General features: G+C 33.0%; 3 protein-coding genes across 4 annotated transcripts; 2 read left to right on the forward strand and 1 right to left on the reverse strand.

The window, feature by feature from the left end:
* Positions 1-393: 393 nt before the first annotated feature.
* LOC105830386 (survival motor neuron protein) lies at positions 394-3,879 on the forward strand. The gene is made up of 6 exons (XM_012669679.3): positions 394-557; positions 1,403-1,579; positions 1,655-1,769; positions 2,438-2,744; positions 3,158-3,228; positions 3,705-3,879. The coding sequence occupies exons 1-6, from the start codon at positions 513-515 to the stop codon at positions 3,770-3,772; spliced, it is 783 nt and encodes a 260-aa protein (XP_012525133.1). The 5' UTR covers positions 394-512; the 3' UTR covers positions 3,773-3,879.
* A 312-nt stretch (positions 3,880-4,191) lies between these two features.
* Positions 4,192-11,011, reverse strand: LOC105830387 (katanin p60 ATPase-containing subunit A-like 2). Its single transcript, XM_012669680.3, has 9 exons — positions 10,769-11,011; positions 10,565-10,688; positions 9,357-9,427; positions 8,511-8,690; positions 6,961-7,294; positions 6,130-6,298; positions 5,942-6,054; positions 5,451-5,656; positions 4,192-4,675 (listed from the first exon to the last, which is right to left on the reverse strand). Exons 2-9 carry the CDS (start codon positions 10,625-10,627, stop codon positions 4,291-4,293), a joined length of 1,521 nt encoding a protein of 506 aa, XP_012525134.1. The 5' UTR covers positions 10,628-10,688; positions 10,769-11,011; the 3' UTR covers positions 4,192-4,290.
* A 1,481-nt stretch (positions 11,012-12,492) lies between these two features.
* On the forward strand, positions 12,493-27,951 carry LOC105829116. Of its 2 annotated transcripts, none has more exons than XM_036293678.1 (4): positions 12,493-12,579; positions 21,572-21,795; positions 23,496-23,644; positions 27,410-27,951. In XM_036293678.1, exons 2-4 carry the CDS (start codon positions 21,717-21,719, stop codon positions 27,581-27,583), a joined length of 402 nt encoding a protein of 133 aa, XP_036149571.1. In that variant the 5' UTR covers positions 12,493-12,579; positions 21,572-21,716; the 3' UTR covers positions 27,584-27,951. The 2 variants fall into 2 exon arrangements, with proteins under 2 accessions (XP_036149571.1, XP_012523226.1); XM_012667772.3 differs by having other exon boundaries at positions 12,516-12,901.
* Positions 27,952-27,960: the final 9 nt, after the last annotated feature.

A 27,960-nucleotide genomic window follows, 5' to 3' on the forward strand; every position in this document is an offset into this window, starting at 1 on the left:
TGTGCGATTCGATTCGAAATAGCAGGATGATGTCAGCAGAAAGCGGCATCCATGGAGCGAAAAGGAATATAGCAGTAGCAGTAGCATCAGCAGCGACAGCAATCGGTGAGTGAATTTTTATCAAATCAATTATTTGAATTTATATCATGATATGTGGTATTGCACATTTATAGAACACGATTATGCATATTTGCATAAAACAGATTTAAAATATGAATGCATAAAATTGTAAAATTTACGGGTATAGCATGAAATAGAACCAAATAAACGTGTAGCATAGAAGAGACCCAAAAAGTCGTGCACATTACCTGCGGGATTCATAGATATTTGACTACATAGTTTAACGTGCACATTTTGTGCACATAGAGGCGCTGATGGATGAAAACACCTTAAAATGACGCGATGACCGCTCTCTATGTACACACTAGAGTTGGGAGAGTACGCTAAGAGAGTAAAGTAAAAAATTGAATTTTAATTGTTACGATAGAAATTATTTTGGATTTTTTAACAGAATGGCTGATGATAACAACGTATTGTTTATAAGAGGAAATGGAAGTGTACGTACAAAGTTCTTTTTTTGCGTGAAATGAGATGTGATAGAGATGTGGAGACTTGATTATTTTTCCGAACATAACCTCTTTATAATTAATATTTTTTATTTTTGCATTGTTTTAATTTTCTTTTTTTACTTTGAATATATTCTGAATATTTATTTAATTTTAAATACTATTAATAAAATACCAAAATACAATCGAAAGGCGACACAAGGATATATTCCCTGATTTTATAGAGGACTAAGTTTACTGATTTAGAAATTTTAATTTCATAAATTCTAGAAGCAATTTTTGATAATTATTTAGAATCTTAGAAGCAAAGTATTAAATAAATTGACAAGAATTAGTCTCAGAAGAATTAAATCAGAAGTATATATGGAATATTGAAGTCAACACTGGCTGTAATAAAATTTTTACACACATACACACACACACACACAAATTATATTATTTAAGTGGAACTAATAGTACATGTTTGAATTTAAAGTTATAGATTATCTTTAGTACAATGAATAACGAATGATGCAATTGAATTATAAATCATGCTTAGGTTGGTTTATTATTGTCATTATTAGTTGTCTCTCAGATGATATATATATTTGATTGTAACATGTAGCCAATTGTATTAGTTATTATTTAGTCGATTAAAAATAGTACAAAATTTTAGGACTTAAACATATACTATTAATAAATTTTACTTAAATAATATATTCTTGTACACAAACAGCAACTAGTGTTTGCACTATTCTATTTTAATCTATTATAAGAACAAAGTCTAAGATATAATAAGAAATTAGATATAAGAAAATACTGAATATTCAATTAACATAAATATTAACAACTTGTAGAAAAATGAAAACGAAGATGTCTGGGATGACACTGCGCTGATACAAGCATACGACAAAGCTGTAAACTTGGCCAAGGAGGAAGTAGCAAAACGTATTGCTATGGATACTCAGAACCAGCAGGCAAAACAAAAGTCACAAAACTCAAAATATTCAAATCACGCAAGAAAAAATTTTAAGGTATATTGTAGACAAAAATAATTGTTTACAAAAGAAAAAAATATTAAAATTAAATTGCTTTCTGCTGTATTACAGAAATGGGCTATTGGTGCTCCATGTCGCGCTGTATATTCCGTAGATGGAGAGATATATGAAGCAATTATATCAAAAATTCATTCAAACTCTGGAATGTGTACAGTGAAATTTGTTGGTAATTATTTTACAATATTATTTTATTTTTGTAATGTATTATATTTACAATATTAAATTTCTATGTTGCTTTTCTGATTTAAAGATAAAATTGATTAAGACTTGAATTATAAGAAAAACAAAAAACAACCTTTTTGGACTTGATGGGTTAAACAATACTTAGTTAAATATTAACACTAAATGTACACTTTGTTTTTTTGGATTTATACTAAACATACTTGTAAAAATAATAAAAATTAATGAACAAACATAATTGTTTGTTAAATTTTATTATTTTTACAAGTATATAAAATTATCAAGTAATTTTTATATATACTTTGATATCTTTAGAAAGCATAATTATGTTTTTGTATATAATTATATATTTAAAAAACATGATTATATCTAATTATAGTCAAAAAGTTATTTCAAAGAAGAGAAATATAAATTGTCATAAGATGTACTATATATTAAGTGTTAATCAATATAATATTTCATTTTATAGTATAAATTTAATGATACATACATAATCAAGAATGATACATACATTATAAGGTTTTACAACTTGTAATATAAAATTATAATATAAATATTTAACACAATATTTTAAAATTACACACAATAATTAGTAAGTTAAATTAAAACAATATATAATATTTATATGTGAGACAATTTTTACATTATTTGCAGGGTATCAGAACACAGAAAAAGTGGAGATGAGTTCTCTTTTAGAATCTAAAGGATTGCAAAGTCAAATTGCTCAGCAAAAGGATGCGTTAGCACAAAAAGTTAATGAAGAAGCCATAAATTCTGACACATCCACCTATTCTAATCCTCATTTGCAGAATTTCAAACAAATTAATGGTGAAAAAATGGATTGTGACACAGAGGAACCTAGATTTAAAAATAATTTTATGTCTGGGCTTGGATCCAACTTCAATCCAACGCATTTAGATGCAATGCCACCCGCACCACCTTTACCACCATTAATGGCTAAGTAAGAATAACAATTTATAGATGTAATCATGTGTAGATGTAATCAGTGAACCTAGCACCCCTACAACTAAAAAAATGTTTGGACATATCGCATTATTTTCTGCTAATTATCTGTTAATTTTTTGCTCTAAATGCTAATTCTTTGTCCAAATTTTTTGCTTTTATTTGCAGGAAATTGATACCAAAAATGGGGGTGTTAGCGTCACGTGAATTTAGTACCTCTACTTTTGGTTTTAATTTTCTGTAAATGTGTAGGAGCAAAAATTCGAAACTAGGGCAGAAAATTAGCAGATAATTAACAGAAAATTATGTGGTATGTCCGAACTTTTTTTTAATGGTGGGGTTGCTAGGTTTACTGACGTGATGTAAGCAACAATTTTGTTGTCATAAACTATAAACGATTTTTATTTACAGATTGCCAGAAACTGATTCAGATGCATTATCTAGTATGTTGATGTCATGGTATCTCAGTGGGTTTCACACAGGTAATTTTTAGAATACATAAGTAATAGTCTATCATTTTTCATACTTTATATATTTAATATACTTTTACTTAATGTTTAAATAAAATATTTAAAACTTGTTACAATATTTAATATAGGCATATTCGAATTAATAGCTTCTTAAAGAATAGATGTCAATAGTTTTTGAGTTATAAATATTTTTATTTATGTTTGTTGAAGCGATACACTGTAAACATTTTTCATTGTTATTTTTCGATTACTGTTGAGAACAATTTTATTTTATTCAATTTTAATTAGAGAGAGAAAAAAAGAAAAAGAGAATTTAATTACCAGAAATTTATTAACATTGAGATTTAATATCAAAGAAATAGAATAATTTGAATTCAATTTGCTATAGAAACGGTTCTAAGGCTATTAACAAATGTATATATTTTTTATTTGCCATTTATTTTTTCAAATACTATATATTGGTATAATAGCACAGATTTTTTATGTAGGTTATTATCAAGGGTTAAAACAAGGTAAAAGACAGCTTAGCCAACAGCAGAGAAGAAGTTGTCTATAATCTGTAATAAAAATGATTATTTTTCTTCAGGACACAGTATAATTTTTACGATTTACGCATTGTGTTAATAAATAAATTTGCATTAATAAAATGTTTCAAACTATAAATATCAATTATCAATAATATACTTTTAGATTATATAGTATAAACCAACTGGGTAAAAAATACGTTTTTATCTTTGTATATGTGCATATATTTGCCGTATGCGCGCGTAAAAAATCCTATTTGTAAAATAAAATCCTAATTGTAAAATTTATATTAATTTATACATTTTAATATTATAAAAAATATATATGTATTTTTATATATTTTATATTTTTTATGTTAAAAATTAAATGCTATTAAAATAATCAATATTAAAGTATATAAACAAATATAAATTTTACAAATATTTTAAACGTACTCATGAAACATTATTATCTGGTAAAAAAATTGATCTATTTATTATCTTATGGATACATCCGTTTCTTATTACAATTCTGCTAAGAAGAACTAAGTTATCTTATTATTTATCTCACTTATTTTGAGAAACCAAATTCTTTATGCCATTGCATATATTGTGCATTCATATGTTTGCCGATAGGTTTTACTATGGGTTTAGCAAGCATAATATGATTAATTTCATTGATCAAACCGTCGTTTTGAATATCGTTCAGAGAAATTGCTTTAGCTTCGAGACTCGCCCAAATTGGCCGTAATTGATTGATCCACGCCTCTTTGCACATCAATTTCAAATCTGCGCAAGAGTATCCTACAGTTTCTTGTGCGAGTTTGAGTATTTCCGGCGAGTTGCACAGATCATTGCGCACGTAGGATCGTAATATTTCCAATCGACTAGTTTCGTCAGGTAGATCTACAAAAATCCGTTTTTCTAAACGTCGTAGCAAGGCGACGTCTATGTTCCTAAAAAATAAAAAGCTTTAAGAAGGTATTTCAGTCTAGAAAGAATGACTTATTTTGGAGAATTTTTTTGAGGGGGGGGAACTGCTGCACATATTGTTCTGCACTCTTATTGTATAAACCAGGACTATTGCGATCTATAAATTAACTATTTTCATACATATTGGATTTAATCGATTTTGCAAAATAAATTGATGCTTGTTTTTTAAAACTGCATCTTAATAATTTGTAATATCTTTTTTTATTCTACTTTCGACTAAATAGATTTATAACTATAAATAAATATACTTTTAACTTTAATAACTTTAATAGTTTCTAAGAAATCAACCGGCTTGAAAAATATATAATACTTGTTTTTGTAAAACATGCGTAACAAAAATTAAATATTTAGCCGTGCCAACATTTGTAATATTTTTTTGTAACAAATATTTTTTAAATCTGTAAAAATAGATATGAGTAAATAGCAAAATATGTGTAGTAGTTTTCTTTTAAAAAGTTCCTAAAGATCGGAAAACTTTCGCGCTCTAGATCAGAACTTTAATTCTTAATATCTTAATCGTGAGAGTTTAGAGAAAGGTCAACTCGAATAAATGAGATTATGCGCTTATAAAATTTGAAATTTAAATTATTATATACACATATTCAATCTTGTGAATCAATTATATACATGAAAATTTAAAACGATTATGCGAATAAGATAGAAGATTTTAAATGAGCTGAAGTCACTCCAATTTGTCTTTGGTCGAAAAATAATTTCACACCCGTACGTCTTGCTTACCATGGGACGTTTGTAGCGGCTAACAATATTACATTTGTGTGTTCCATTGATAATAAACCGTCCAATCTAGCGAGAAGTTCCGCTCGAAATCTTCTTGCAGGTTCCGAACTTGACGAGGTGTCGTCCACGTTTTTCGTGGTCGTCCAATCGATCTCGTCGATAAAAATTATTGTTGGTGCATAATGTTTAGCAAGATCGGTGAGCACCTAAATTCATCAAAGATTCCTGATTTGGTTTGATTTGGAATGTGTTTAAACTCAGTGATAATTATAGACAAATTATTTTACGTTCACAAGTTTTTGTCGGATATAAAAGATGTAATAGATGAATATAATTTTAATTATAACTGTGATTTCTCTATCTTTTTCTTTCATCTTTTTTCTTTAAATAGATTTTCTTTAGATAGATGTTCATATCTAGATTTCTTATTTCTATCATTCATTGTGGAAATAGATATTCCGAGAAAGAATCGTGTGTCTTGTTTAACTTACGCGAATATATTTTTCCGAATCGCCTCTCCATTTGCTGATTACTGAGCTGGAAGTGATGTTAAAAAAAGTCGATTGGCACTCAGTAGCGACTGCTTTCGCAAGCATCGTCTTACCTGTTCGGGATAAGTTTTTAAGATAATTTTCAGTTTACCAGAGAGCGACTAATAATCTCGCATCAGAATACGCACCGGTTCCCGGTGGACCATATAATAATACGCCTTTACAAGAACCGAGTTTTCCACTGAACAAGCTTGGATATTTCATAGGATAAAGTATAGCTTCTTTCAACAACATCTTGCAGTCTCTTAGTCCCTTTATGTCACCCCAATGAATATTCAAGTTTTGTTGCACTATTTCCTACAAATTATTGCATTTTATAATCTTATCGCCCTCAGACTTGATCTTGTTTATTTTTTACTTACAAAAAAAGGTTTTACTGAGATATAAAAAAATTTAATCGGATATAAATTTAAATACAATTTAGATTACTAAAAATAATTATGTAGGACACTTATTAATAATGACAATAAATTCTGCAAGATGTTTGGATATTCTAGCAACTAGAGTTTTTAAACGTTCTAAAATAGTCAAGCCAATGAAATAGCAAATATATCTATACATTTAAAATATACATCTTGTTTTTTGCTCGTTTATTGGCCTGATTTTATTTTACATTACTTTGCAAGTAGCGATATTTCAAACTTAATTTAAGCGTTCTACATAGTTATTTTGAGAGTTCTCTAAAATTATTTTCAGATTTGCATCTAGATAAATTTTTAAATACTTTAGCAATACCGTTCATTCAAAATATATATATATATATATATATATATATATATATACACATATATATATACACATATATATATATATATGATAATTATGTGATAATCGACAATTCTTTTAGTGAATTTTTATATGATATTATTGATATAATTAATATTATTATATATCTTATTAGAGAGAAGATAAACTCATTTTTTAGCAAAATACGTATCGCATTTTTTTTTGTTTCTTACCCGTGATATAATATCCGCAATTTCTTTTAGTTCAGAACCTATCGGATAAAGATTACCGATAGGTTTCAGTGGTCTCTCATTGTCGGCAAAAGTTTCGCCGAACATTGGCATTTGTACAGCAACTCGATCGCCACTTTCCGCGGGAAAGATTGGTGTTACCGTGATACCAAGGTTCAACTCGTTCCACTCGTTGGAAGCGGTTTGTCCATACAGCTTCTGCTGCACGTTTTTATTTTTGCCGATATTGCTACATTCCTCGGTAACGCGACTATCTTCTTGCTTCGAAGAGACTTTTGAAACTCTTTCTCTCTTGTTGTTGTTGTTGTGTGTCACACTGTGAAAGATAAAGTGGCTTTAAAGATGTAATTAACCCGTTTTACGAGCACGGAAAGAAATCGTCTCGGGAAGGAGATACAAAGCAGATATCGAGCTAAACAAGTTTGTTATGTCCTGAGGAGGCGAATTTTTGGGGTCTCACGGTTAGGAAATTGTTGAGAAGGAATTACAGTTTACAGAATAAAAGTTTTCGCTTAGGTGATTCGAGGATTCATTCGGGATAACTTCTCCACAAATTAAGAGTCACTCGGTTACATCACTCGCGAGAGTGGAACGCGTAATATTGATTGGTCGAATATCAAACGAATATAATAAATACACAACTTCGTATAATTTGGGACTGTGAGTAGCGTACAATAGCGAAATATTTGCGAATAACTGCTTATTATAGCGAATAATCGAATTCAATAGCCAAATAATTCTGCAAATAACTCTGATATTCTGTAAATAGTAGAGTACGATAAGTGCGCGATTTTGGTGATCTTATAATATGCACAGCTTGATGATATAGGGACGCGAAAGGAGGCTATAAAAAATAAATTTTTCATCAAATTCCTCCTATTCTTCTGATTTGTATAGAATACTTTCTATATATATAACGCCGAAAGCGGCATAATTATCTCGTATGTTATTCATGAGCAATTGATGGATCACACAATTATTCCTGAACTTGTGCGGAATTATTAACAGTCTTGTTTCTATTTTTATCTAGGGAATCTCAGGAATGCACATGCGTGATCAGCAACGATCTCGTCTTACTTAATTCATTGTTTATTCCTGACGAAATTATGAAAATTGAATCATATAAACTGTCTTTCACATATATATGTATATTATACAGTAGAAAACATTTTATATCAATGTTAAAACTGGTTCTTGTTAAACTTTTTGTATTGAATTTTTTAAACATATTAGAATATTCAAAAAACAATGCAATTGCCGCAAAACATTTGAACATTTTAGCAATCAGTTTGTGAGGACAATCAGAGTGTCTTACATAATTACTTTAATTAAGTCTAACAAAATTATTTTTAGGTCTGTATGTAGGTAAATTTTTAGATACTTCAGCAAAACTGTTCCTTCCATGTTGGAGTTCAAGTGCAGACTTTTGTGTATATTCCTATGTATTTCATAAATTGTCATAGCTATTGAGCCATTTGAATTTTCTGTAGTTTACCCTGTCTTCTGGATAATGAATTATATATATTCCTTACGTATTTTGAGCCACGTTCCCGACTTCCGTCTTCTTACACAACTTAGGATATCTGTTGTACTTGGCGTAATGATAATCGGTGTACTCGAGAATGATAGTTTCCAAATCAATATTGTCGCACACGTGAACGTCTCGGGAGAGTTGAGCTTCTTTAAAAAGACTCTCCGCGGTATTGGAATAACTGTAAGAAACATCGATACGCGCAAAGTATATAAAACTCGTTTCACATTTATTTATACTATTACGTCAAGTTTGTAATACGTTTTTAAATTAAAAATTTTTAATCTTTGATATTTAAAATTTGTTATAATACAATAACTTGAAACGTTAATACGTTTTCAGTTAAAATCGTGAATCATTGAAATTCGCATTTTTAATTTTTTACGTGTATTAAATACAGGATAAGTAAAAAGCATTGGATTGATAAAATATCTCGAAAACAAATTATTATAGAATTATACATATTTTTTATGTAATATAGTTTTTTTTAATAGTTATTCTGTATATAAAAATATTACAGTTATCGAAAGATAAATGTCTGTGTAAAATCTTGAATATTAATATAAAATTAATTTTACCATAATTATCCCTCTCTCCATCTATACAACTTTTTGTATGAAACATTTTTCTTTTAAATGTTTTGTTTTCGAAATATTTTATTGATCTAATACTTTTTCTTCATGTATAAGATAAAATTTTTTTGTCAAATATATTCACTCGCTCATCGTACATATTATTTTACGTTTATATTTATGTTCATATAATAATAAATTTTAGGTATTAATATTTAACCAATATATTTTAAAAAGTTTTAATATATGAAGTACAAACGTAGATTTTTACTTACCCCTGCTCCCGCAAAAAGGCAGTGATAAGATAAAGGAGATGACGTCGACGTTCTTGTACACGTTTCTCCTCCTAATGAACAATTAACGTATTTATCATTAAATTCAATTTTTAATTTAATTTATTTGCTTTTTCAATTGTAACGTACAGTTTGAATGTTGTAAGTGAATTAACGATCCGAGCTTACAGAATGTTTCGTAATTGTCATCATGCCATCAATCATTAGTGATCATTATCTTGATACTTCCGGAAACTAGAGTTAATAGAGGTTTTTTTTGTTTAAAGCACCGCATGTGAATAATTACCAATAGTTGTCATGATTGACTTAAAAAGACCAAACAACTGGAAAATTTTACTAAAAATCTTTGAACTTTTTGTGACGAATTGAATAAATATGCGAAAGTAAAGTTTTAAGTGACATTTACATAACATATTAAAAGTAAAACATTTGTTTATTAACAAAAATATAAATGTATAGCTGAAGTATTCTCTATTCTGATATCCTCTTTCAGTGATGCGGTTACGGCAAATTTTAGCTAGAAATTTTCAGGGCAGCGTTCAGAAATACCACCTAGATACCCTCACGTGTTATTTCAGTTTTGTTTAACATTCGACAAACAACAAGGATAAAATTATAATCTAAATGAGGAGGCACACGGGTGATGTTTCTGAGCACAGCCTAAGAGGCTTGCTCAATTTTCAGTTTAATTTGTTAATAACAGCTGTCACTCGGGCAATTTTTATTTGATCTGTTTTATAGAGGTTTATCTATTACAATATCGACAAATTTTCTGAACAAATATTTATAATGTTAATAAAAGGCATATTTTTCTATGCGCGTTGTATAAATATTCCTCAAAATTTCATTTACGTATAATATTTATTCAATTTGTTTATTTATTCAATTCGTCGCCAAAAATTGTTAAAAGCAGGATTTTCAAACAATCTGACTCTCCAATTTTCTTAAAAATACATCTATCTTTATTGATCAATATCGATATTTAATATTACTATTGTATATTTTTAATCTCACGTGTCTTTCACACAAATATGCTTCGATCGAACGGCCGACAGGCATCAAGTTGTGCCTTGGACTTTTGACATTCATAACGCATGTTTAGATACGGCCGATACGATCTTACCTAGATTCCGGAAATGGGTGAGACCGATGAAATCTAATTGTATGTGAAATGTGCTTTCAACCCTTACTTTTTCTCGCGCCAAGTGAGCGACGCGACCGGCTGTCGCATTCAATGACAGGCAGTCATTCATGATCCTTGCTCGTCGACGATAAGACGATGATAGGACGAAGGGAGGGAACGAGCTTCCACTTCTATGTGATGACGAAGATCAACGTTAATTATTCTTTCGCTTGCAACTTCGTTATACTTCAGGGTTGGTCGGTGCACCCACCTTTCAAGTTGAGGTTTGCGAAAGGACGCGTATGAAAGGATCCTATACGGTTGCCATGGCGATGCGACCGCGCATTCTCACTTATTGTCAGTAATAAAGTGTAATTTTCGTCAAAATGAGTAAAGAAAAGTTCAGAGAAAACAAAAATTGAGACGAAAGTACGGGCGAAATTTTTTACTTTTTCGCGCTGAACTTTTAGAAATCTTTTTAATGGATAAATGTTTTTTTAAATTATTTTTCTTGACTTTTGTTTATTATTATTTGAAGATTGATTTCTTATATTTTTAAAATAAAAAATAAGCTATCTTATACTTAGAAATTATTTTTTTATTTTGTCCAGTAAATAAATACCACTTGTTTAAAAAGTTCAATTTTAATTATATTTTTTCATGTTTTCGTGTCTCACGCGAAAAAATATACAAGTTAAGTTATTAAGATAATTAAAATTCTAACGAATCATAAACAAATATTTAAAAGTTTATGAACATCGATGAATTGAGTCAACAATCTTAAAATTAGTTCAAATCGATCGCGCCAAAATGATATGTATTACAAGTGTATTTTTAGTATTTACTCATAATTATTTGTTCAAATCTGATATATATATATAATAATAAGTTATTTATTAATTGTTGTTGAAGCTGTAATTTGTTAATGAAAGTCAACTGTCATACATTTCAAATGTCCTGTATTTTATAAATTTACTACATGAGTGATATAAATTAAATTTTATGTACAAAATATATTTTTCGACATTCCTTATTTCAATAATTACACTTGAAATTATTTTATGATTTTACTTCTTTTTTACGACATTATATATTTGGTTTCTTCATTAAAAAATATATAGCAATTCTTTAATGTTTTTTTAGGCGGATTATTTCTCAATGACATTCTAAACTATACTTTGATCGCAAAAGCGTCATCACATTTTCTATTCAAATGTAATTTGATATAATTAATTTGATTGATTTTACGTTAAGAAAATATAATTTTGCGCGAGCGTCTTAAGCGTACTTCGAGATTGCCTTTAAAGCCAATTGTGCGAATCCTCGAAATTCACGGGCGTCTCTCGTTGCAAAAATTGGCCAAATTCCATCTGACTTTTTTGTAATGAACTTTTATTTTAAAAATCCGCTACCTACATCTTTTTTTCTTCGAACCTTTAATCTGCAACGTTTCGTCACCTAAAATACGTTTAATTAAATTTTTAATAGAAATAATTTTGTATGTGCGAGATGTATGGACGAATGTGCAAGGATAATATTTTATATAAATCAAGTCTCACTTCTTGGCTGAAGTGTAACTATAATATAACAAAAATACAATGAATTTTTACCGGGGCATAATCAATAATCAAGATAAAATATTTTATTCTCTGAAAGCTATCGAACTGTATTTCTAATCTCCAATTTTCCTTTTGGTCGATGCAGTCTTGAAATCAATTTTGGTTGATTTGTCATTACAACCCTCCTCCCTCCTCCCCCCCAAAAGAACGTAAAAATAATTTCGCGACTGTACAAATTTTGTAGACTTTTTTTGTAAACGGCGACGACAGTAGGCGGCAGGGGGTACGTTACGCTACCATGGGGGTGGCTTTGTTGCAGCGTAGCGAGAGAGAGGGAGAGAGGCCAAGCAAGAGAGAGAGAGAGAAGGGGGCAGGCGATGCGCGGAACGTATTCGATCGACCCGCGTGAGAGGAATGAGCTTGTACTGCGACAGAGTTCAGTCAGTCGGTCGGCACGGTGCGCCGCTACCAAACGCTGCGTCGCGTTGATCCTCCTGGAGGTCTCGCGACGAACACGCAGCCGGTACGTTCGATCGCACCCTCTTTTCTCTCTCTCTCTCTTTTTCTCTCTTTTTCTCTTGCTTTCTCCATCGTGTCATCTCGATCTCTCCGCGATCCTCTCTTTAAATTTTTCATCCCCTCCCACCCCATCCTCACCCTACGAAATAAATTGCAGAATCGCATTCGGCACGCGCGGTGTGTCGAGAATCGGTTTATTCAAAATTGTGCACGCACACCGCCCCGTCGAAGAGGAGCACACGTGCACGCCACGGCAGCGGGGGACGCGTGAGGGGGCACGGCGTGAGAAGAGCGGGCGATAGGCGGAGCGATGTAGCAGCACGAAGGTAACGCAAGCCCTTTTTCCTCCCCCTCTCCCTCACTACTGTACCGTCACCACTGCGTGCGTGCCCGTGGTGGCGCATGCATTAATACTATGCGGATTTATTTCCGACCGGCCTGGATTAACCGATAGCAACACCCATTGCACCCTCGTCGCATGAACCTGCTGCGAGTAGTCGATCCCCGTCGCGCCGTGTCAGCTGCGGACTGATTACGAGAGGAGGGTTCACTTGGAACGGTTGACGTCATCCTCGTGCATGTCCCTGCATGTAAGCGTAGGGAGCGTGATAATTCCATAGCGGATATGAGCGTCGTGTCGTTGACATCGTTTTCGCGCGTTTCCTGCGATTTCGCTTTGACACTCCCTCATCCCTCATCTCACATCTTTCTTTTCTTTCTTGTCAATTTGGGAATATGAAAATCACCTTTCCCGTTTCCCTCGCGAAGATTTTTTCTCAGAATTTTCATATAAGTTGAAACACTTTTCCAAAATACTGAGAAATTTTATCTTTTTTTTTTTCAGAATTTTATATGTACGTAAATATTTTAAGATTTCTCATCCTCTAATAATTCTAAAAAGATATTTTCACTTTTTCAGATTTTAGATTTTATTAGAAATCATAGAATGAAAAAAAATTTAAACATTTTAAGACATTTCAGAATTTATATATATGAAAAATTTTGACAAAGTTTAGTCGTTCTCAATATTTCTGAAAAGTATATCAATTCGTATACACAATTTTTCTAATATTGTCTGAAAAGTCGTAAAATTATATAGAAATTGTGAAAAAATATTAAATTTTCATAAAAATGCTGAAAAATTACGTGCAAAATTCTAAGATCAAAATTTTCTTCAGAGAATTCTGATTTAAATAACGCGCGCACGTTCTGTCCTTCTGGAAAATATTTTAAAAGATCTAGAAAAAGTTAAACTAATAAGGTTTCTGATATGGTTCAATGTTTAATACATTAAAAAGATACTCAATAAGAAAAGAAAAATAACATTGCATGTTTATATATCAATAATTTCGCGATATAACTAATATAACACTAACTATTCGGTCACAGTCCAAATAATTGAATAAATTAAATAAATTATTTTATAAACTAAATTTATGCTTAAAATAAATAAGGAACGTAAGCCGCATAAGAGACTACTTTTAAATTTATTACTTAAAAATACGTACGCTTTACGCCTATAGATTATATTCTTAAAGGATGTGTCATAGGAAATAGGTAAAGAAAGTGATTGGGGATTTGGAATCGGTAGTCTGTTTAGTGTAATAAAAACTTCTAAGTAAAATATAAATGTATAAACGAAGTAAAATATAAATATATAAGCCCTTTTTAAAAATTTATTGCAAAACGTTTAGGCAGTAGTATACATTACTTTACGATTTATTATATTATGATTATCCAATTTCTTAACTATATAGAAAATAACAAAAATATATTATATATATACATTTTTTATTAATTATATATTTTTTAGAAACAACATACTTATTAAATAAGGTCCACTTTTATTAGTGTCATTATGGCCATTGTTATTTGTTTATTAAAAAAATTTTATTCTAGGAACCAAGGAAATACTCTAAAAATAAAGGAAAAATTCTAAAGTTAAGTTTAAAATTATAATAAAATTAAATATTCTCAAATTTAGATTTTTCTTTTTACTTTTAAAATATCTTCTTGGTTCCTAGAATACAATTTTCGGTGTTCTGTTATATTTGAGGCTTGTATTAGAGGCTAACGATTTTCAATATTGCCAAGAAGCTAAAATTACACTTAATGGCTAAAAATATCCAAGGATTAAAAGATTGAAGATAATTATGATAATTAGAGATGTGTTTAATAGAGTTTTAGAACTTAGATTAAAACTAAAAATAAAATTAAAAATCCTTAATGGATTTCTATGATTAATAAATTATTTTAAAATTGATTAAAGAGATAATGTTTAGTTCCTTTGTTATTTTCTATTTATTTATTTCTGATTTGAACCTTATTGTTATATTTAATATAGTAAGGCCCAATTAAAGTTTGGGAAAAAATTGTCTATTTAAAAATATTCTATATAAAAGTTATATTTTATTTTTATAAGTTGTTAAAATAGAAATCTTATTTTTACAAAGTTTATTTTATCATCTCCCAAACAGAATTCTAAAAAATAAAATAAATTAAGCGGATTTTATTTGACTCAAACATTTTATTGCTTAAAATCCTTAATAAACTCACATTACAAAATGTAAATTTAAGATTATTGCACGTATGTTTCTACACAAAATCCTATTTTCGCACACTCTTTCGAAAAATTTACATTCCACGAAAAAAATTTACAGTCGTATATTTTATATATAACTTAGTTACTACAGCTTAATTAAAGTCACAAAGATTTCGTGGTACTTTGCAAATTTAATTAATTCAACGTCATTACCGTCTATAAGAGAGATGTGTGGGCAGAAATTTTTAATTCTCAATTTTTATATTCTAATTTTTTTAATTTGTTGAAGAAAAAGCATATATTGAAGTTAAACTAATCACAAATTTTAAAGTTTTTTTAAAATATACTTTAAAAATATTCGATTGCAATACGCAATGTGCAAGTTTTATTAATTTCTTATTTTGTTCATTAAATTGTTTCATAATTATCTTCATTAACTTCTTATTTTGAGTATTTTTATTTTAAGTTTTTAAATATTTTTCTCTCTTTCTCTCATTTGGTTTGCTATCTGTACAATATAAGAAATCAGAATGAGAATATGGTTTATTATTAGTGTAATATTGATTAAAAATTCTTATATAATAAAAATTCTCTAAAATATTTAACTAAAAATATAAATTTATTATTGTTTATTAATTATTTGTATATCCGTTATTATTTTTAAAGTCAATACCTCTATATATAAAATAATTTATTTTATTAATCTGGAATTTTTTGAAATATTATATATTATTAAATAGCATGTATTAATGCATATCTTAATATATAGATATGCGTAATAAATAATATCAACATATTTTCAGAACGTGATTAGATTTAAAATAATAAAATTCTAATTAGAAAATTGTGGCTATTTGCACTTAATTATTATTTTTTAATTTTACCAGTAATTTATATATTTTATCACTTTATATATGTCTTAATGTTTGTAGGATTTATAAATAAGAGTTTTGTTTTATAAAACAGAAAACTATAATATAAATTTTCATTTCTATTTTTCTCAAATATATATTAATCTGACTGATATAAAAATTTATTTAACCCGTTCAATGTTTATTTGTGATTTTATTTTAATCCATTTTGTTAATTTTCTTTATAAATATATAATAGAACGAAGCATATAAAACAGCATAATTGGAAGAAAATTCAGGTGATAGATAATGTCGATTGAATCTATATACACAACGCAAGCATAAATAACGCAGCGCGATAAAGTTTGCCTTTGCACACATCTTGAGTTTGCACGGTAACTTTGAAGAATTAAGTATTACGTCAACAATCGATTTACGAAGACTTTATTCACATTTAACGTAACCTTGCCAAGTACAGAATGCATATTCACTTATAGATCTTAACATGCGTGATTTCAATAAAAATTTATATCTATAGATACACACGAAAAAGAGCTCTACGCCAATTAATTATGTTTCTATCATTGGATACGCGAATTGATAAATGATAAAAGATCTTTTTCGCATACCTACAGCATTGAAAGGTCTATCTGCAAAAGTTACTTATATCAACTTCAGACTTTGCATTGGCACGACGAACAAGTTCAAGAACGACATTGGTTCGCCGTTTACACCTCGTATGACGCATACTTGGCAATCGCGTTGCATTGAAACCGTCGATTATATCGCGAATATGGACTTGGGGTCTAAACTTTCAAGGGTGACAAAAAAGCTTGCCAATAAAAAGTTAAATGCGAGGCTTGCTGGGGACAAAATCTCGGTAATTTTGCAAATTCCGATTTTAATGAAACTCTGTGCGTACCAAGATGATTTCAAGTGATGAATAACAAATGTCTTTAAACTTATTCTTATACGTATGTACATACAATATAAACTCTTGAAAAATAAAAGACAACTACGCTTATTAAAAAATGTTTAATTGTTTATTTTGAAATATTAATTTTTTTTGTTTTTTATTTTAACTAGAACATTACAAGCGCGCGCTATTTGACTTTTTACTTTAAAAATAATAATAATTGCAATTTGATTTTCTCTATCTTTCGTTTACATTAATCAAACGTCTTCTGCAATTTTAAATAAAAAAATGTAAAGTTTAATTATACATACATACATACCTACATACCTACCAACATACATACCTACTTGCATACTTACTGCTATCTAGCTACGTAGCTACATATTTATCTAGTTACGTTCGCTCGTTTGCTCCCTCCCTTCCACCCTTTTTCACTCACTCACTCACACACTCAGTCACTCACTGGCTCACTCCTCGCTCACTTCTCGCTCACTCTTCGCTCACTCGCCAGCTCGCTCACGCGCTCACTCCTCGCTCACTCACTCACTCACTCACTCACTCACTCACTCACTCACTTACTTCTCACTCACTCCTCACTCACTCTCATTCACTCACTCCTTACTCACTCCCGGCTCACTTCTGGCTCACTCCTCGCTCACTCCTCGCTCACTCACTCACTCACTCACTCCTCGCTTACTTCTTGCTCACTTCTGGCTCACTCCTCGCTCACTCACTCACTCACTCACTCCTCGCTTACTTCTTGCTCACTTCTGGCTCACTCCTCGCTCACTCGCTCGCTCACTCCTCGCTCACTCCTGGCTCACTCCTCGCTCACTCACTCGCTCACTCCTGGCTCACTCCTGGCTCACTCCTGGCTCACTCCCGGCTCACTCCCGGGTCACTCCCGGCTCACTCCCGGCTCACTCCTCGCTCACTCCCGACTCACTCCCGGCTCACTCCCGGCTCACTCCCGGCTCACTCCCGGCTTACTCCCGGTTCACTTCCGACTCACTCCCGGCTCACTCCCGGCTCACTCCCGACTCACTCCTCGCTCACTCACTCGCTTACTCCTGGCTCACTCCTGGCTCACTCCCGGCTCACTCCTCGCTCACTCCCGACTCACTCCCGGCTCACTCCCGGCTCACTCCCGGCTCACTCCCGGCTTACTCCCGGTTCACTCCCGGCTCACTCCCGACTCACTCCCGGCTTACTCCCGGTTCACTCCCGGCTCACTCCCGACTCACTCCCGGCTCACTCCCGGCTCACTCCCGGTTCACTCCCGACTCACTCCCGACTCATTCCCGGCTCACTCCCGACTCACTCCCGGCTTACTCCCGGTTCACTCCCGGCTCACTCCCGGCTCACTCCTCGCTCACTCCCGGCTCACTCCCGGCTCACTCCCGGCTTACTCCCGGCTCACTCCCGACTCACTCCCGGCTTACTCCCGGTTCACTCCCGGCTCACTCCCGACTCACTCCCGGCTCACTCCCGGCTCACTCCCGGTTCACTCCCGACTCACTCCCGACTCATTCCCGGCTCACTCCCGACTCACTCCCGGCTTACTCCCGGTTCACTCCCGGTTCACTCCCGACTCACTCCTCGCTCACTCCCGACTCACTCACTCGCTCACTCCTGGCTCACTCCTGGCTTACTCCCGGCTCACTCCTCGCTCACTCCCGACTCACTCCCGACTCACTCCCGGCTCACTCCCGGCTCACTCCCGGCTCACTCCCGGCTCACTCCCGGTTCACTCCTCGCTCACTCCCGGCTCACTCCCAGCTCACTCCCGGCTCACTCCCGGCTTACTCCCGGTTCACTCCCGGCTCACTCCCGACTCACTCCCGGCTTACTCCCGGTTCACTCCCGGCTCACTCCCGACTCACTCCCGGCTCACTCCCGGCTCACTCCCGGTTCACTCCCGACTCACTCCCGGCTTACTCCCGGTTCACTCCCGACTCACTCACTCGCTCACTCCTGGCTCACTCCCGGCTCACTCCCGGCTCACTCCCGGCTCACTCCCGGCTCACTGCCGGCTCACTCCCGGCTTACTCCCGGCTCACTCCCGGCTCACTCCCGGTTCACTCCCGACTCACTCCCGACTCATTCCCGGCTCACTCCCGACTCACTCCCGGCTTACTCCCGGTTCACTCCCGACTCACTCCTCGCTCACTCCCGACTCACTCCCGGCTCACTCCCGGCTCACTCCCGGCTCACTCCCGGCTCACTCCCGGCTCACTCCCGGCTTACTCCCGGTTCACTCCCGGCTCACTCCCGGCTCACTCCCGGTTCACTCCCGACTCACTCCCGACTCATTCCCGGCTCACTCCCGACGCACTCCCGGCTTACTCCCGGTTCACTCCCGACTCACTCCTCGCTCACTCCCGACTCACTCCCGGCTCACTCCCGGCTCACTCCCGGCTCACTCCCGGCTCACTCCCGGCTTACTCCCGGTTCACTCCCGGCTCACTCCCGACTCACTCCCGGCTTACTCCCGGTTCACTCCCGACTCACTCCCGGCTCACTCCCGGCTCACTCCCGGTTCACTCCCGACTCACTCCCGGCTCACTCCCGACTCACTCCCGGCTTACTCCCGGTTCACTCCCGACTCACTCCTCGCTCACTCCCGACTCACTCACTCGCTCACTCTTGGCTCACTCCTGGCTCACTCCCGGCTCACTCCTCGCTCACTCCCGACTCACTCCCGGCTCACTCCCGGCTCACTCCCGGCTCACTCCCGGCTCACTCCCGGCTCACTCCCGGCTCATTCCCGGCTCACTCCCGGTTCACTCCCGGCTCACTCCCGACTCACTCCCGGCTCACTCCCGGCTCACTCCCGGTTCACTCCCGACTCACTCCCGACTCATTCCCGGCTCACTCCCGACTCACTCCCGGCTTACTCCCGGTTCACTCCCGACTCACTCCTCGCTCACTCCCGACTCACTCACTCGCTCACTCCTGGCTCACTCCCGGCTCACTCCTCGCTCACTCCCGACTCACTCCCGGCTCACTCCTTGCTCACTCCCGGCTCACTCCCGGCTCACTTCTCGCTCACTCTTCACTCACTCTTCACTCACTCACTTACTCACTCACTCACTCACTCACTCACTCACTCACTCACTCACTCACTCACTCACTCACTCACTCACTCACTCATTTACTCACTCACTCACGCACGCACCCCATCCAAGTCGCTAACCCATGTGCACACTGCAAACAAAGTAAAGTTCACATGTGTTTGCAGGTTTTTAATACAATGTCTAGTAACGGAATTAACACTTCGGGTACTGTCCCATGGCCTCGGAAAACGGAATCGGAACGAGCGGATCACCAATCACAGGATCGTTCTGATAGAACCCTTTTACTAATTCCGTCAAAACGGTCCCGTGATTGGTGATCCGCTCGTTCCGATTCAGTTTTCCGAGATCATGGGACAGCACTCTTACTCATTTTACAAGTACACCCATAAAAAAAATAAACAAAGACATTGCTTTGCTGTGGTCACACACAAACACACACACACACACACACACACACACACATTTAAATTTTTGTCTACAAATTATGGATTTCCTACTTACCGACATTTAAAAAAATTTTTTTTGAGTCGCCAAAAATCCTTGCATATGTTTTTTTTTCACTAAATGAAATTTCCAAAATTTGAACTAAATTGGAGATTGGTCCGTTTTGGAAGCTAAATTATTTGTACATATTTTTATGTCTGAGTTTGTCAGGTATTAAAAAAATTATGATAAACATTTATAAAAATATTTAAAATAAATATTTATACCATTATCAAAGAATATAAAAAATATTTCAAGTTTATATACCACTAGACACCACAGACGCGTGCTTCGCGCGCGCTACTTAACTTTTTATTTTTTACCTTTTAAAAATAAATTACAACAATAAATGTATAGATAATATTTATACAAATTTGACAGCTGTCAAAATTCAATTGCAATGACAGCTACTCTTGCAACACGAAGTAAGCGCAGCGAGAGAACCAATTGGCATCGCGGAAAAGCGACAACAATGATCTTCGAGAAATGCGAGCAATCGACTTTACATGCCTTTTTAGATAGGATTTTTTGTTACTTTTATTATTTATTAAAAAATGTTTTTAATATTGCAAACAATTTAAGTAAAAAACGTCCAAAATAAGCGTTTAATTATAAAAAATATTTCCGTTTTAAATGTTTTCTTGTTTTAAATCTAAATACCGTTTCAAACTAAAACATTTTCAAGTATTTTAAATATTACATTGTTAAGTATTTTTATTTATTTAAAAGGCGAAGACAAGAAAAATCAACATTTTAATATCTTAAATTCAAATATTTCTTTTATGAGTGTAGTATTATAATTGGCGATTTAGGAAATTATATAGCTATCATATCGCGCTATTTGAATAAACGTGTGTGTATGAAAATTAAAAGCGTCACGTTCTGCGCATTATTTAGTTATACGCACTGCGTAATCTTTTGCAGACATCAACAACCATCAAGTTATTCTGCGTTTCTCGCGAAAATTTTCAATTCCGCGAATATAATATATTATGCGTCAAGAATTCGTCGTAATTGGGCTTTAAGGCCGAGACGGCAATTATCATGCGGTTACGATTCATTAGTTGAGGCCCACGCGAGATTAATATAATATACGATGATAAATGTATCCTGATTCTTTCGCGCAGGCAACATGTTCCTGTTGCTGTCAGTGCACGAACGGAGGTTGCCGCTGCAGTAGCCGAGGGCAGTTCTCCGATCATCCTCTGAGAGACTACTTATCGCGATACAAGCACGTCCCCATTTTTTCTCCAAATCAACATTTCGCGGATCATGAAGTGGCCCTCCATCAGCAAGACATTCACGTGGACGTTCTGCTTGTCCGCTGTTTTATTCCTGCCAGCGAGAACAAGTAAGGCGCGACATATGAAACATAACAAACACGTAAAATTGATATGCATCATAAAAAGATCTTTTAAAGAGAGCAGAGACAGCTGTTACTTCTTTTAAAATTCATTTTTTAAAGAGAATTTTAAGAGAATTTTTGTCATTGGTAGTGGCAAGTATAGCAGCTATCACTCTCTTTAAAAAAAGATGTATTAAATTTTAAGATATTAATATGTTTTATTTTTGTTTCCGTTTCTTAAACGCTTAAAAGTGTTTCAATTTAAACGATGTTCAAATTTAAAACTCTTAAAGCTGTTCAAGATTTCAGTTTAACATTTAAAACATTTTTTTAATATTCAAAAAACAAAGATAAGAAAATAAACCATTTTAATATCTTAAAATTAAACATTTCTTTTCTGAGTGATGGAGCAGTAATGATCGACATAGGATCGTGACTGAATGTTCGAAAAGAGTCTTAATAATAAATGTCTTAAGAGCTCCGTGTAAAAATGTCTACAAGGTAATTAAGATAAAAATAGCATCCTTTTTACTCTAATTTCTGAATATACACTCTTCAAAACCATTTAGTTTATTATGATTCTTTTACATTATTAAATTTTATATCAAATCATTTATATGATATCACCAAAGAAAATCTGAAGCATAATAAATATGAATCGTTTTATCAAAGAAATAATAATTGTAATAATTATAATTATTATACGAAGTCTTTTAAGCGCAATATTTCTATATGCTTTGCTTGTTACTTTAACGAGATATGTTATTCTTAGCTCTTCTCTATCTACGTACATGCAGAAAAATGTCATTCTCATACTAAAAAAAACGATCACTCAATTTTTAGATTTTCTTTTAATAACGGTTTTTCTTTTAATAATGGTTTTTCTTTTAATAATTATCTTTATAAAGAATATTTTCTTGATAATGGTCTTAAAATATATTTATTATTTAATTGAAACAAGCTGTAACATTTACTTAAAATGTACACATAGGAAAATGTATACTTGAATTAAGTAAATATTTATCAAACATTTTATGAGTTCCATTATGAGCATTGAATTTATTCTGAAATTTAATTAAATTCTTAAAATATATTCTGACTTTCTTAATATTTCTTTAATACACTTCAATAAACAACATTAAATTAAAATAAAAATTCGATTTGGTTATTTTGATTTTTCTTCTATACAATTTTATAATATTTTTCGAAAAAATATAAATTGTTTCTTTAAACGTATGGTAATAAGTTTTTTAAATTTGTGATGAGTACATATTTTAATATTTATATAATTATTTAGAAAATATTCTTTTTTAGAGATAACTATTACATATAAATAAAAGAAAAAATGAGTAATTGATTTTTCTTAACAATTGATTTTTTCTGATTTTTACTTTCAAGTAATCCAATTTGATATTCTCTTGTGCGTTATTAGTTTCTAAATATGATATAATCGATTTGAATCTAAGTAATTTAAAGAATGCAAAGATTAATGTATTATTTAAATACTGAAATTTTCATAAATAGCTTAGAGTAAGATTTAGTGTTAAGTCTAAATTATTAATGGCATCTATTGCCCATTTCCAAATAGGGTTTCGAAGCCGTGTGTGTGTGTGTGTGTATGTGTGTGTGTAAAGAGGAGAGGGCTTATATTTGTAAGAACCAAGTTATACGACTGCTAATCCGCGTGATGTGTTAAATTGTTTCAGATGCCTTGGAGGAGAATTGTACAGATTTCCAAGGTGGCACCGTCAAACACGGTCTTTTGTATGTGCCAGGACCTGCGGTCTGCAGTCTCTGTGTCTGCTATCATTCCGAGCCATTGTGGTGTAAAGCGATTTATTGTACGCCACCATATGTGAGTATCTGAGAGAATGCGAGGAATGCGTGCACAGAATGATGTTTTGCTGAACATTTATCTAAACATTTTTAACTAGATACTGAAAATATTTTTGTTCGACCACTAAAATAATTAGGAAAATTAAGCACGATTAATGCTGCAAAAAGTTTTGATACTCTAGCAATCGGCTTAAATGTTCTGTATAAATAATTATTTTATTTGAAATATAATTTGAAATATAATTTTGATTATTAGGTGTAATTATTTTGGTCTGACAAAATTATTTTCAGATCTATATTTATAAGATAAATTTTAAGATATTTCAGCGAAGCCTTTTTTTGTGCCACTGAGTAATTAAGACATGCGTATTATCTTACACTCAATAAAAGAAGTATTTAACTTTGAGATATTAAAATTTTACTTTTGTTTTTGTTTTTTAAATATTTAAACATGTTTTCAGCTTTAAATTAAAAATATATAATGTTTAAATTTAAAACATTGAGATGTTTAAAATTGTTAAAAATTTTTCAGTTTTAAATATTTGATGCTTTAAATCTAAACACCGTTTATAAAACTAAAACTAAATTTTTATGCATTTAAAAAACAAAGATAAAAGTAAAACATTTTAATATCTTAAAATTGAACACTTCTTTTTTTAAATGTAAAACCAAATTTTCTATAAATATTTTTTACCACTGCATTGCCTGTATGAATGATCCCTGCGTTTTTCTTTTTGGATATTGTAGTATTTGGGAATTGTAGTATTTTTCTTACGTAGGTTGCATAAATGTAGCTTTCATTATTAGTGTTGCATTCATATTTGATATTCATGTTTATGACGTAAATTTTTCAAAATGTGAAGTCTTTACACATGCACAAATACTATAAACGTCATTCGTATACGACTGCTATAACAAGCCATTATTACTATAGTTAAGAATAAAATTTATGGGCAGCTATTTTTTAGTAGTAAATTTTTTAGTGCTAACGGTTCGTACTTTACTTTTCAATTGTCACAGAGCGATAGCTCAACATAATTTAAAATATTCATTTACTCTAAATGACAAAGGTAACTTACTAGCATGATAAGAAATATAAAAAAAAGACTAGCTCAGTTTTGCGAATAAATTGCGCAATGCTTTCGATGACCTTGTGACTTATATTGTACGTACGCTCGTCGTTTTAATTATTCTCTCTCTCTTTTCCTCTTTTTTCATCTCTCTCTCTTTCTATTCGCGTCACCGATTAAAATCAATGTCGCGCACATGCATCGCCGTCTGAAGTAGCACAAAGTTTCATCGCGTCGTACATTACGCACTTAATGGCCGCTAATAAGCGCGCAATCGGCTTTGTACAGTTCGCAAGTGGAATTCTCTTAATAACTGCCATAATGAAGTAAACGTATTACTTCGATAATATTGGATGATATTAATAATGGACGCGGCGCGGCGCAGGAAATGATGTAACACTTTCTAATAATCTTTCTCATATTTCTTTCTTAATTTGATTTAAAAAATTATTTATTTAAAATTGATTTAAAAATAATATTTTTTCTGTCTTATATACATATCGTTTCAAGAGAAATTTTTTGTATAAAAAAATATATGATATTATTGCCAATATATGTTAGAAACATGTTATATCCATTTTTACAAATGTTTTAATGTTTGATATTGATAAAAGAATTATACATATTGTAATTTACGATAATTTTATATACGAAATTGCTTGACTATTATTCGTATGTACAATTCTCGAAACAATTAAAAGTTAACCATTCCGTTGACAATTGTAATTCACTTAGAACTTCTTTTTAATAAGTTTTGCTTAATTTACTTCTTGTACGGAAAATAATTAGAAATGCGTTTTTGGAATAAATGAACGCTAATCCGATTGCTCAATAAGATGATTAATAATCGTTTTATTAAATTTCCTCCAGTTAGACCTTATTAGTGCCACATTAGAGAAAAGTTCACTAAGAAAGCTGTTTTTCAATGTAGATTTCTTTTTCACGTGGCATCAAAGAATAAAACTTTCGTACCAAGTTTTTATATTTTTAATATCTAATGATAATACTTAAAAAAACATAAATATTATAATCCTTATTCTTAATTAATTGTATAGTTCGACTGTTATCTGAAAGATTAAAAAGAGAAATTAATCGTGTGTCATAAAGTATTTCTGTGAATGCGGACGGATATATGCTATCAAGTTGTATCACGTTCACGCAATTAATTTGTTTTACACATTGTTAAATACGTGTGGTTTTGCGAGTGATACATTTTTTTACGATAGGTCTCATGTAGGGCAGTAGGGCCTGAACGATGTGCATGCAACGGATTTTATGCTAATCATGTCTGCAATTGCAATATCATCATATGCAAGAACTCAGTTGAATTATTGCATGAAATGTGCCGCTAAGAATTGCTCTCTCTCTCTCTCTCTCTCTTGTTGTAAATAAATTTTTAATAAATTTTTATACTTTATACTCATGAAAGAAGTGTCGAATTTTAAGATATTAAAATATCTCGTTTTTGTTAACGCAGGTCTAACTTTACAGATTTTTCTTTTTTAGGTTTTTTATACTTTATAGATTACATTAGAATAATTGAATTCTAATACTATTTTGATGTGGAAAGATTTTATTAAATATTATATTAAATTATTACAATTTTAATCTTTACTTTTTTCCATTACGTTTTGTAAAACAAAAGTTATATTGCGAGGTAGACAAACGCTATTTTCTACGAAAGAATTGTTACAGTTTTACATGATCGTTTTAAACTTAAAGTTATTCACTGCAGCCATGAATATGTAATAATCTTGGATTGTTGACGTCAGAAACAAAAAAGAAGAAAATTTCTGCAAAATATATTAGAATGTAAATAGTTTTTAAATAAAATAACACATTTGCAATCAATAGACTTGTAAAATATATCAAGCTCTTTCTCTCTCTCTCTCCCTCGCTCCCCTTCTCTCTCTCTCTCTCTCTCTCTCCCTTCGCTTCTTGTTCCGATAATCAATAAATATCTATACATATATTTGGAATTGAATTGTTTTTAATCAAAAAATGAAACCAGAGCTATATAACAGCTGTCGAATTTAAAATAAATATAATTTTATTCTGTTTTCTAAAATGAAAGGAGAGTTTTCAATATATTTTACGAGCGTTATTTTATCACACAAATACGGTTTTATTAAAAAATATTTTACAAGAATTTTAATGTTTTTTCACTCCTGACGTCATCGATCTAAGAGGCATATGACCTTTATTTAATTGACATTATTTTATTCAACATTTTGATAGCTATTGGTTAAGCCCAAACTCTTTTTTTTACAAATGCATATAAACTTATAAAAGATTTGAAATAATATTTACTTTCCGATACCAATATTCAAGTAATGTGTTCTTCACTATTTCACACTCTGTATTCTTCTGTGTGTACACTAGGGGTACATTCGGGGAGATGTTATTAATGCTACCAGCATTAGTCAAATAAGTAATATTTACTTACTTAATTCAAGTAATGTGTTCTTCACCATTTCACACTCTGTATTCTTCTGTATATACACTAGGGGTACATTCGGGGAGATATTATTAATGCTACCAGCATTAGTCTATCTTCATTACTCATTAAAAGTAGAACAAGGATAGACTAATACTAATAGCGCTAATAGCGTCTCTCCGAACGCATCCTTAAATGACATTTTTCTGCGCGTACGATTAAAATTTTAAATTGTTCTCAAAACTTAAATCGACCTCGTATTGCGATTGTTTTGCAGAAATGCAAAAAGTTCCGCGTGGGTGAACGCTGCTGCGAATTCGAGTGTCTCGACGATAGCGACGATTGGAGTGGCCCAGATGTGTACGATGCGGCGAGTTCGTCCAGGATCCACGAGCAGAGTCTTGTTTTATGCCTATTCGGCCTGTTGATTACGTTATCGATGGTGCCTTAGTTACGATCGGACGAGATCCGCAGTCATCGTCGCCACAGTTTGCCTTCTCCTCATTGGAACAATTCGATGAATTCGTCTCTCAATGACATCGGTGACGACGATGACCATGGTAGAATTCATTACGTACAAAAAATCCTCGGAGGCAGGTTTGTCTCATAGCTGTGAGTACTTGCGGTATTTCAGCGAATGGCATAGTCTTTGCCTACAGCAATTAGGGCGTCCATTTGGAGTAGCTCAGTTGATTTAGAACTGGAGTTTCCTCCGACAGAGCGGCACAGTTAAATCGAAAAATCAAGTCACTTTTTTAAAATAATAGTGAAATTTGTGAGAAAACGGAGACAATATTTATTTCGTGAAAAAAAGAAGAACAGAATTCG

Source organism: Monomorium pharaonis, chromosome 11 (genome assembly GCF_013373865.1).
Source record: "Monomorium pharaonis isolate MP-MQ-018 chromosome 11, ASM1337386v2, whole genome shotgun sequence".
Lineage (NCBI taxonomy): Eukaryota > Metazoa > Arthropoda > Insecta > Hymenoptera > Formicidae > Monomorium > Monomorium pharaonis.

What these genes read in the sequence shown, in the direction of transcription:
- LOC105830386 (XM_012669679.3), top strand. Translation starts at nt 513, where the DNA reads ATGGCTGATGATAACAACGTATTGTTTATAAGAGGAAATGGAAGT. An exon ending in GTGTACAGTGAAATTTGTTG is followed by an intron (nt 1,770 to 2,437) that starts GTAATTATTTTA and finishes CATTATTTGCAG; the next exon opens with GGTATCAGAACACAGAAAAA. An exon ending in TCTCAGTGGGTTTCACACAG is followed by an intron (nt 3,229 to 3,704) that starts GTAATTTTTAGA and finishes TTTTTTATGTAG; the next exon opens with GTTATTATCAAGGGTTAAAA.
- LOC105830387 (XM_012669680.3), bottom strand. Translation starts at nt 10,627, where the DNA reads ATGAATGACTGCCTGTCATTGAATGCGACAGCCGGTCGCGTCGCTCAC. An exon ending in CTCACTTGGCGCGAGAAAAA is followed by an intron (nt 9,428 to 10,564) that starts GTAAGGGTTGAA and finishes ATTGTTCATTAG; the next exon opens with GAGGAGAAACGTGTACAAGA. An exon ending in GCCGCTACAAACGTCCCATG is followed by an intron (nt 4,676 to 5,450) that starts GTAAGCAAGACG and finishes TTTATTTTTTAG; the next exon opens with GAACATAGACGTCGCCTTGC.
- LOC105829116 (XM_036293678.1), top strand. Translation starts at nt 21,717, where the DNA reads ATGAAGTGGCCCTCCATCAGCAAGACATTCACGTGGACGTTCTGCTTG. An exon ending in ATTCCTGCCAGCGAGAACAA is followed by an intron (nt 21,796 to 23,495) that starts GTAAGGCGCGAC and finishes AAATTGTTTCAG; the next exon opens with ATGCCTTGGAGGAGAATTGT. An exon ending in TTTATTGTACGCCACCATAT is followed by an intron (nt 23,645 to 27,409) that starts GTGAGTATCTGA and finishes ATTGTTTTGCAG; the next exon opens with AAATGCAAAAAGTTCCGCGT.